We start from the raw sequence: 11,430 nt of genomic DNA, 5'->3' as shown, positions 1-11,430 counted from the left end.
TATGTTAGCAAGAAAAGTATAGATGGGGAAATATGAAAAGGAGAAGGCTTATAGACTTCAGAAGAATGTAATTTAAGAATATATGTTATTTCAGAATACACGTCCTAGCTACAACATGCTGAGTATGTATCAAGATAATCGATATAGGCATCTGTACTAAATATTTTTTTCAATCTTTCTTTGATCGCATTTCTACCATTTTTCCTCTTTCTCGCGTCTCGCTTAGTTTTTACTTTGCCAAAATAAGCGGGATGACGAGAGGGAGATCGATGAAAGGGGAGGAAGTCAGTGTGGGGAGATCCTGTGGCACCCGATACACTCTACAGAGCAAGAGAGAGAAAGGGGTGTGGGGGGGGGGGGGGGGAGGTAACGAGAGAGGAGCAAGGCGAAAGGAGGGAGGCGAGAGAGCGTATGTCGCGAATGCGGACCCCCGGTGGCCTGCGAATCCACGAGGGTTCCCCTCGTGCGATACTTCGGTATAAAAGCAAAGCAACCTCTTTTAGATGTAACACACGAGGCAGCATCGGTGCATCCTGGCGTGCTTGATCGAACATCGCGCACGTTGGGCACGGAGGAGTCGAGAAACGGACTGCACGGTGACACACGCGACTTGACGACGCGTATAACGCGGTGAAGTCGTACTTCGGTGACCATGGCCAAGCATTTCGTGACGTTATTGTGGGTGTCGGCGGCGTTGACCGCGACCTTGGCATTGCCGACCAGCGACAAGGCCAGCGGAAGTGAGAACGATCTGGTGGCGAGCATATACACCGATTGTTTGAAGAAGGAGTCCATCAGCTGCATCAAGTACAAAGTATTCACATTTGTCGACAAGATGCTGGCCGACAAAGAAGACATTACATTATCTGAAGGCATTACTGTTGTAAAAACATCCAACGCCGAGGGCGAAGGTGCTCCAAGGTTGGTTGTTTGTCATTCTGTGTTTGTCAACCGAGATTACGCTTATGCCAATTTAAACATCGAACTTTGTTTCAATATTATATTTATATTCGCATTTTTGGTAGATCTATCGAATCCAGCGATTTGGATACATTATTGTTCGATCGTCTTGGAAGATTCCTGAAGACACATTCAGTCAAAGTTGACCTCAAGGGCAGCGATATTTTGGGAGCAATTGAATCTGCTGGACGCAGTTTCGAGGATTTTAGCGACAATGCTGTCGAGAGCCGTGGAAAAAAGAGTGAGTATAGCACGCCATGAAAATTACATCTTAATATTTACATACACTCGAATACAAACGTAATATAACCCATAATACAAAATCAATTACAACAGTATCTATAATTATATAGCATTTTATTTAATTTGCTTATAATGATTGCTTATTCTAAATAAAAGATTGCTTTAAAAGCGAAACTAGCAATCGAATAATTCTGTGAGTCATACCAAGTATAATTCTCAATGTCAATCTATTTATTATATGTTTGCATCTATTTATCATATATTTGTATCTATAAATATCAGAATTTTAATCAAAATTATAGAGCTTTTTTAATTACTCCACACAATACGGGAAGAAAGAAATTATTTATACAATTACTTTAAGGAATAATTTTGCAGTGAAAAATATTTATTTACATAATTATTTACAATTTTTATATCATGTAATTTCGGAATTTTAGAGCTTTTCTATTATATATTTTCTGCATGTAAAAGTTTATTTTATTATATTTGATGTAATATTTGATGTAATAAATATGTATTTTTTATTAATATATAATACAAAATATCTATCTAACGTTTCTTTGCTATTAATTTCCATTCTACTTTTAACAAAAATATTTTTTAAGTATAAATATGGAAATATATAATAGAAAAGAAAAAGAGATAAATTCTTCGCATAACGAAGAAGTAATCATAGTTCATCGGGACAACGTCAGCTGCGGTATAAGAGTTCTCTGCGTTCATTGCCGCCGTGTGAACAGCGATGATGACGACGAGGAAGCTCATACCGGTCGCAGACGTTGACCCACTGAGAAACTGGTTCCGCTTCTCCTTGAACCTCTCAACGGAGGAGGAGAGCGTCGGTGATACCGAAAGATTGGGAGAGAGATAGATAAAGAGTGAGAGAGAATCCTGCCGCGCAAGATTTTTGACACACTTTCCATCCTAGTACTTTGCCTTGACCTTCGACTAGTCCGTTTTAAAAAACATTAACATCTCCGTGATCGGCGTGACATGATTTACAGAAGACTATTATTATCGGGCTTACAAACGATGCAAACGAACAATTGACTTGTATGTACGTTCGTACCTCAGCATCTTATCTATTTATAAATTGCTATTATTGTTACACGATTATTAACTCCATACGAATATCAACGATAAATATCGTACGAATAAATATTAGCGTACGAATATTAACGATCAATTTTCCATACAAATTAATAGGGGATTATATCATTTACAAATTTTATCTTGATGCAGTTACATTATGACATTTCAATCAATATACATATTTTTTAAAGTTTGAAAATCATATTTTATTAATTTTATATTATCTCAGATTTTTAAATCTTTAAATCTTTAATTATTACTACCTAAAAATTGATATTGTGTTTTAATAAAATTGACTTTTCTTATAATTGAAGATTTTTCTATCTTTATCATAAATTAAACCTAAATGCATGACCAAACTATAAATAAACATACAAAGACAATATGTATTTTGTACATAAATATATCATTCCATCTTGATAGTACATCACATAATAGGGTAATTCGCATTATGGAATGAAAATTATATATTCTTAAACTATACCTGCTATACAGCTGACGATGTACTCAAATTCTCGTTCTCCACAGAAGTGTGAAAAGAGAGTAATGATAACATCAAACCTCACAATCCATATTCACATTTCATAACTAGCAAGAAATATATACATGAATATATGAATTACATATACTAATCTTATTTTACACAAAATGTCTGAACAGACTAATAAGTTACATTAATTTACAATACAATAATACGATTATAAATTCTAAATAGACATATATAAAAATACGTTTTTTTTAAATCAAAGATATACGTTCTAGCGTTTAAAGTAAAGTATAACAGAAATAATAAGAACAAATACGATTTTAAAACATATTTATATGTTGATAAAATCAGAATAAGCAGTTATGTAAGAGTAATTTTTGAAGAAATACGTCCGAGATAAATATCTATCCCTTATTTTGATATAAATTAAAACATTTTAAATATTACAGAGAAGGCGCAAAAAATCTTAGGACCCCTGATGATGGCCATGGCCCTGAAAGCGGCCGCTTTATTACCACTGGCACTCGGAGCGATTGCCATGATTGCTGGCAAGGCTTTACTCGTGGGCAAGATCGCTCTCGTGATCTCAGCCATCATCGGACTGAAGAAACTTCTCGGTTCTCACCAGAAGCATGTGACTTACGAAGTAGTCTCGCATCCGCATCACAGCAGCAGCCATGTTAGCCATGATGACCATGGCGGTTACGGCGGTGGCGGCGGTGGCGGCGGCGGCGGTGACTTCGGCGGTGGTTACGGTACCAGTGGACACGGATGGGCCAGGAGTCTGCCACAAGACGCTCATGAAATTGCGTATCACGCCCACCAACCCCAACCACAAGCTTAAACGTATCATAGAAAGTTTCCGTCCCGCGCCGCTTCTTGCCGCTTCTCTTCCATTTTCTTCTGATGATTCTCTTCCCTTTCATTATACTCACGCCTGTTTCACTTGTTGCATTCCTCGTTATTTCTTTCCTTTTTCCTTTCTTACTTAAACTGTTACTATATGTAATCTATCTTCTACTTTCCAAGAAAATATGCCACTACCTACAATTTCCAATGTTATTTTCGATTCGAGATTTCGCTATTTTCAGTTTAAAATCTTCTCGAATTAATCCATCTATCCTTTTTTCATGCTTACATGATCTCTTATATTCTGATTCTTATCTTTTTTGACTTCTTCTTTTTTATTTTATCTTATATAACATGGCCGATTCCGCGGCCAGTCACCAGTACCTCTGGGAGATGCTCATTGTTTTATATACATAGCCTTACGTAAATTCGTTATTTATTCGTTGTATTTTATATAATTAATATTTATTTGATGTTCGACTGCGTGCTTCCATATGACACCTCCTGTTTTTGTAATAAAAAGAACAACAAATGAGATGCCTCCGTCCTTATCCCGAAGAAAAAAAATTTCATTGATAAGTTCATTTATAATTCGCCGGCCGAAGAAACCAGCACATCCTGCTGCGGCTTTCGTAAGAGTGACCGTGGTTCATGACCGAGTGCTTCTATTTATACATAATACTACACTTGCACTCGTAGTCATAAAGCGTAACGTAAGGCCGTGAAATACGGTCTATTGAACTCGTAGCATCGACAATCATAGACCGGATGCGCTGCTGTACCACATTTTCCATACATAAATAGATAAAGAAAATAGGATGAAGTTTATAAGTGCGGGCGAAAGTAGTCGAGGAATATGCAACATAGACGGTCTATTGCAGGAATGCAATATCATATAATATATACAGGATCAAATACGATTCATTTATAAATGTACATTTACGATATATGCAGAAATATTTTGCAATTTCTATCTTTCTCTCTTTTTTGCATTTTTTGTTGTTGCCTATTTTTATTAGAATTATTAGCAAATTTTTGCAGAAATTCAAAGCAATTTTCTCGTTCAAAAAACTCAAAAGGGATTAATATTGAACACATCTTATTTTTTATTTAGTTATTTGTACACACACACACGCACACAACACACACGCACGCACGCACGCACACACACACACACACACACACACACACGCGCGCGCGCGCACGCACGCACACACACACACACGTGTGTATATATATGTATATGTATATTCATATATAATCAATTTATGTCTGCAAAAATTGAGATTACTTGAATTGAATTTTTTATAAAAACTTAATTTAAAATATAACCTTCGTTGCAAAACACAAGTTAATATTCACATAAAATCGTGAGCAGCATTAATATTAGAAATATATATTTCCATGTCATATATTAACATTAATATAGGACACTAATTTGATTTATTATTAGTCTCACAAAGATTAATTTTACATATGATAAAGCGTCCGTGAATTTTAAATAAGATTTCCCTAGATTTTTCGCTGATTCATAGGTACAGTGGGAATAAAAAAGTGCATCATAATCACGATATAACATCGACGATATTTAATTTAACCCAGTAATTATCCTCCAAAACCGGACACACAGGCAGTCAGATACAACTGGTAACCTGCATACCGTGGGTAACACTGCTCTTCCCGCTGCTAAAAAGTGGCCTTAAAGAAGGAAAAGGATGTATAATAACGACAGTTTCATCGGCCGAGCAGCCACGCGTATCGGGCTGGTCGAGAAAATCACCGTACGACGAAACGGTTGTGCAAAATAGAATTCAGAACTGCGGCCTGATGGTTCCACGAACCGGAAATGGTGAAGACCTGGACGTACGATTATTATCTCGCGTCTTATCGTAATACTCTACGAGATCCATCGCTTTCGCCATGCCGCGCCGTTGCGTTAGGAGATCATTTTCACGGCACGTATGCGTATGAGAAATCGGTAACGCGACATTATGCAGGTAAGTTCCGGTCGGCAGCATTGCAGTCGCGTGGATTCGTGACAACAACGCGGCGCGGCAGAGCGATCGAGAATGAGAAGAAGAAGAAGCGTCTCTTTCCTCTGCATCCGTTATCTGGTCGCAATGCTTTCTTAAGTAGCGTGTGACTCAATGAAAACGTCATGCACTGACAGTTTTAATGTTGTGTTAATGAAGGCGAAGGGGGTAGTACAATGATATGCTAAAGCAAATTACATTCTAATAATATTTCTACGATTATAGAGATTATTTTACTTTTTTTTTTATTTCACGTGATGCTCTTTCTTTTTTTCCTTGTGGAAACCGAAGTCCAAGTATAATATGTATACATAGTACGAGTTTTCACTTACAATTAGTATGACCTAGTTAATGTTGTGTCCATTGGCGTATGTCGAATTGAACAGGATGCAAAGTCAAGGATACGAAGGACCAAGTAGAAGGATGAAGCATCATGTGAATTAGATGATTAATTGGATGAAGAAATTGTGCCTAACGCGTAACGGTATACGTTAATTCGCCGATTCATCGTTTCTCTTTTTCGATGACATGATTATGTTAGTGCGTAAAGGGAAACGTTTGTTCGATCTTTCATTGAAAAGTAGAACGTACATTGTCACCTTGATTTAATAGCTGAAGCAAAGAATCAACAAGTTTAATGTCAGTAGTATAACTGTGTGTTTAATACTTGAGAAATGCAGTTATATTCAATCGTACATATGTGATGATAATAAATTTGTATCGTAGTAACTTTAAACTGTCTCGATCAATATTTGGAAAAGTTTTTTATGAAACAGGTATTATATATGATGTAGAAGTATATTTCTTCTACTAAGAAATAAATTGGGTATTACCGCTAAAAATCTTAAATAATTAAGATAGTCTAGGAAAAAGACAGATAGCGCAATGGATTCCTAAAAATTACCTCGCCGTCTCGGTTAAGGAAACAATTTTATAATATCATAAATGGGAGAGAATAATCTATAGGCATGTAGCCCCGTGCCAATAACACACTTTATACAATTTTATTGCGCTTCCTGTTTATCAAATATATCAATGATCGCGTGAACGTCATTCAAAGCGCTTTCTATTGTACATCCGCGATATATTATAATATTTCGACTTGACACTTTGGTACATCTTGCGTTTTCAACGGCTCATTCCAAAGTGGGTTCATTCCTTTCATTTTCAATCTTATTTTTATGCCTCCATGAACTTGAGTGACGACGAGAAATTAGATCCAAGGAACAAAAGCGGGATCATCGAACCGTATCGACTGGCAGTTAATACGTAAGTATAAGCGGTACTACTTACGCACAAGAAAGGCAACGAAATAACGATATGAACAAAATGCGGTTAAACTGGTCGAAATAATTCGGTGTGAATGGGCGAAGGATAATTAAGAAGAAAAAGAACAGGAAAGCACAGAACTCCGCTCACGACAAAACTGCGATGGAATCGCTCGGATGCATCTAACGTATCGCTGGTGGGAGATAAATCTGGAGGGAGCACTCGACAGATCATGAAGCGCATGAAATTCTGCTCTCTACTCTCGCCCTCCCGGGTGGTTGGTTGTAAGTGTAAAAGCAACCGTTCTCAAATCAATGTTGAGCATGAAAATAGTCGCGAAATGGTGGCGGCAAATACTGATGCTAACCGAGTGGGGAGAATATCGCTCAGTACGGAGGTATACCTGGTCAGATATATAGAGCTAGGGCAGGGCTTCCGTTACGTACAGTCTACTTAGAGTGCTCTCAGATATACACGCATCTCGTATATACGCTCTCAGGCATATACGCATCGTGGTATTAACCAAATTAACCAAAAGTCGGTATTCGCGTGAATGCAGTCGGATAAGCTAAGAGAGAAGCAAAGGACAAATTTGATTTTCATATCGAGCCACGTGGAAGGTACAGTGCTTGATTGACTTGCGAGGCTTCATTCGAACTTTGAGCAATCGTATTAAGTGTTGAAGTTTTATAGATCTGTGATATATACGAGAAATCACACACACGCACACACACACACACACACACACACACACACACACACACACACACACAATTTTATATAAAAATATATCCTGAATTGATTTTGATAGTTAGATAACGCAAAAGTGATTCAAAGAATATCACGATATATTCTTGAATAGAAATTATACTTTGAGATATATTTTTTATAGGGCATAAACATTTTTTATAAATTTAGAAGTTGACTTTTTCTAAGTTTAATAAATTTTAGTCAATTATAATTTAACAATATAATTAATTGTGGTATGAATAACAATTTTCTTACAATCTAAAATTTCGAACTATTAAAAAATGATTTGTGCTTATACACATATTATATATACGAAAATAAGTAATTATTCTTTAATAACTGATTTATTTATTATTATTGGCTTACGTTATCAACATGTTAGATCATATTATCAACAGATAATTATCTTGGTTATTAAATTATAGAACTAAATTATTGATATATTCATCATTTAGTGTGAATGTCAAATTAATATTTCTTCGCAGATATTCACTTCGCAAAATGAAATGGTTTGCGCACTGTTATATATGTCTGGCTGTATTAACAGCGGTCTCTGCAAGATCAGCTGAAACTAATCTCATATCTAATTCCATCGACGAGCAACAAACCACAAGATCGAATAGTAATGGCCTATTTAGCGACTTACGCTCTGTCTATCAAGTATACAAGGAATGTTCCGGCGCGGAACTAAGTCCTTGTCTAAAGCTGAAACTCTTGTCGGCTATAGATAGGGTTTCTCGAACTGCACAATTGAATGTAGCTGATGGCGTCACGCTAGTTCAAGATGAATCAGCTACTAACGAATCTGAACCAGAAAAATCTATGCAGGAAATTGAAGCTAGTTTACCTCGAGCATTGGAAGACAAAGAGGACGCTCTTAATAGCATGATTTTCGACAAAATCGCCAAATTCTTTCAAAGTCACACTCTAAAGCTAAAGTTACCAAATGTAGAAGAATTTCAACGTAGTCTCACGGAAGAAGGTAGGAAGATATCGTAAACCGTTAATAAAGTTGTTCCAATAACGTGATAAATAATAAAATAAAATATCTTTGAAATAAATATGTATATAAAAATATAGGTACAATTTAAATTTAAACCTTTTTACATTTTTATTATAATGAAATTAATTTAAATAATTCTTTGTTATAATCCTATTATTTTATTGTTAAATATATGTAGAATTTTTTTCATTAAATCGTAATTATATTATTTTTTCTAGGTCGTAAGAAGAAAGGTAAAATGGGTGGTCTTCTGGCTATTCCTTTATTAATTGGTGGTACATTAGTGCCCCTGGCGCTCGGCGCTCTCGCGCTGTTAGCTGGTAAAGCATTGATAGTGAGCAAACTTGCTCTCGTACTCGCTTCTATCATCGGATTGAAGAAACTCGTATCTGGTAGCCACGAGCACGGACATGAAGTTGTTCAAGTTGGTGGAGGACATGGCTCAGGTGGATGGGCGAGATCGGGACATGATATTGCCTATTCCGCATACAAACCAACGTCAATCTAGGAAAAAAATTACAAATGTTATCATAGCATCTTTTTAATCGTCGTCATTTCCTCTTGCAACATTTTCTTCTTTCTTTTCGTGTAATTTTTATTTATTCCTATCTTGCGAATAGTTCTGTCTAAACTATTGATAAAATCTATCTCTCATATCTGTCTAATTTCTCTTTTCACTGTCTCTTATTCAGTTGTCTTATTCACTCTACGACATTCTAGATCATCGCACGTTTGAAATCATTCACGCACTAATCATCCTCGATATTTATTGTTTTGCGATAAAATATGTATATTTATAAATACGCAAATAAATTAAGTTTATAATTATCGAATACGGCTGTATGTTTTATTTTCTCATTTTCTTTCCTATCAACGAATTCTTACTATTCCTTGAATGAAATTCATATACGCGGCTGGTTATTTCAACTTCTTACTGTATGTTAGTCGATTATACTGTCTCGTATTTTTACGTTTACTAGCTGGAATTCCGACATCGTCTGCGAGATGTTTAAAATTCGGATGAAACTAATGGATACATTAAAATCATAGAGCAACGAGGAGAGAAGCGGAAAAGAGCAAAATGCTAGAAGGAGTATGAATGAGATAGATGCGAGAAGATGATGAAGCGTGTAAAAGAAGAACTGGAGCCTGACCGACTGATGGATCATTGATTCGGGACTTGCGATCGAAAGTAAGAGATCTCAATGCGCGAGACTCGAAAGATGGAGGGATGAGAGAATCAGAGGAAAGCGCCTAGATAAATACATGAGATAGAGAAAGGCTTTTATGGGCATAGTACGCGATGAGTTGTCATCTGAATGACGGTTTAGCATTTCGATGCAAGTAACTAACTGAACATACGTCTCCGAAGTCTCCGGTTGTCTCTTTGAGAAAAATGGAGAAAGATCGCCGAAGTAGTAGAATAGCAGCGGAATAGGAGATACATAGATAGAGGGATTGAGGGAAGGAGCGGCATCACCTACATACGAGAAACGCACGAATAAAACCTGATGTGTCCACGCGAGCACATATCCATCATTACGCACTTGTTCGACTCTCGTCCCATCCGCAACGTATTCGAGCGTGTAAATGTACACGTGCGCGCTCACGAGAGAGCCTGCGTATACGTAGGATGTACACGCGGGGACCAGTCGGTGGACACATACTCGGGAAGTAAACCAGGCCGAGCAGACCGATCGGGCCAGTCAGCATCCGCGCTGAGTCTTTTCAAGGTGCGCCTAACACTCTCTACCATACTGGAGAAAAAGTTGAAGCCTGGTCCCCCGATTCTCTCCGATATTCTGCAAGTCCATGTCTCTCTTTCTCTCTTTATTCGTTCTCATCAATCGATCTCTCCATCTCTCATCAAATCCGAAGTTTGCCGATTTTCAAGAACGCATTTCTGACCAAGTAATCGTTCCTGATACATGTGCTGGAAATGCCCTTCCACGTTTGAATTTCTCAGTGTAATAATCTCAGTGAATCGAGATTTGGAATCCTTCACTTCTTTTTTCTTTCATTTTATTAGATACGACATGTATCGATCGCTTATAGATATTTTATACATTCAAAATAACAATGTTGCTCGTCTCAATACTTGCAACGGTAAAATTTCCTAAAAATTTCAATCATGATTGGCGAACAACGATGTAAAATAGACTGAGGAACGGATTAGGAAAGTGTCGTATGTAGGTCATATGCGAGAATTAGCACTAACTAGTTGAGTGAGTTTATATTAAGCACAAATTTATTCTCGTGAAAGTACTAATATCGCTGCTTTCTTCGGCGGCGAATAAACAAATTAGGGCTGTGCACAGAAAATACCCGTATTTGCGATGTATCGCGCGCGCTGTTATTACGAGGTAGTTATTAACCATTCATCTGCTTGCCTATTGTTTGTATCTTGGTGGATGTATCATTTTAACAATTAGCTCTTGTACATTCATCTGTGCGGCTTTATTCATCTGTGTGATTTTTTATTAGTCCTCGTTTGCTCTAAATGAATTATAAAGAGAAGAGCTAATCGCTAAGTAAAAAGCAACGGAATTGCATCCAAGCATAAATGAGAAAAAAGAGAGGCGAGAACTTTCGTTTCGTTCATTCACATGTATTTCCAGCGTGCATGGTGCGAATCTTTTTTTTTCTTTTTCTTTTATATCCTACTTCGCATTCCCAACGGTACGAAGCAAAACGGATCAATACTATGATTTTACTAACCCGCATAGCAACATGCATAAAAT

At 36.9% G+C, this 11,430-nt stretch overlaps 2 protein-coding genes across 2 annotated transcripts; both read left to right on the top strand.

Annotated features, from left to right (window-relative positions):
* Positions 1-522: 522 nt before the first annotated feature.
* Positions 523-4,166, top strand: LOC108691291. The gene is made up of 3 exons (XM_018198961.1): positions 523-921; positions 1,026-1,201; positions 3,235-4,166. Exons 1-3 carry the CDS (start codon positions 653-655, stop codon positions 3,627-3,629), a joined length of 840 nt encoding a protein of 279 aa, XP_018054450.1. The 5' UTR covers positions 523-652; the 3' UTR covers positions 3,630-4,166.
* A 3,313-nt stretch (positions 4,167-7,479) lies between these two features.
* Positions 7,480-9,522, top strand: LOC108691283. The gene is made up of 3 exons (XM_018198953.1): positions 7,480-7,556; positions 8,172-8,668; positions 8,908-9,522. Exons 2-3 carry the CDS (start codon positions 8,188-8,190, stop codon positions 9,195-9,197), a joined length of 771 nt encoding a protein of 256 aa, XP_018054442.1. The 5' UTR covers positions 7,480-7,556; positions 8,172-8,187; the 3' UTR covers positions 9,198-9,522.
* Positions 9,523-11,430: the final 1,908 nt, after the last annotated feature.

This window comes from Atta colombica, unplaced genomic scaffold (genome assembly GCF_001594045.1).
Source record: "Atta colombica isolate Treedump-2 unplaced genomic scaffold, Acol1.0 scaffold45, whole genome shotgun sequence".
Classification (NCBI taxonomy): domain Eukaryota; kingdom Metazoa; phylum Arthropoda; class Insecta; order Hymenoptera; family Formicidae; genus Atta; species Atta colombica.
The sequence above is the reverse complement of the archived record's forward strand: the minus strand, read 5'-3'. Positions and strand labels throughout refer to the sequence as shown.

Excerpts from the sequence above, each read along its gene's own strand:
- LOC108691283 (XM_018198953.1), top strand. The coding sequence starts at position 8,188 with ATGAAATGGTTTGCGCACTGTTATATATGTCTGGCTGTATTAACAGCG. Across the intron at positions 8,669-8,907 it reads ACGTAGTCTCACGGAAGAAG|GTCGTAAGAAGAAAGGTAAA; the intron begins GTAGGAAGATAT and ends TATTTTTTCTAG.
- LOC108691291 (XM_018198961.1), top strand. The coding sequence starts at position 653 with ATGGCCAAGCATTTCGTGACGTTATTGTGGGTGTCGGCGGCGTTGACC. Across the intron at positions 922-1,025 it reads GAGGGCGAAGGTGCTCCAAG|ATCTATCGAATCCAGCGATT; the intron begins GTTGGTTGTTTG and ends CATTTTTGGTAG. Across the intron at positions 1,202-3,234 it reads CGAGAGCCGTGGAAAAAAGA|AGAAGGCGCAAAAAATCTTA; the intron begins GTGAGTATAGCA and ends TAAATATTACAG.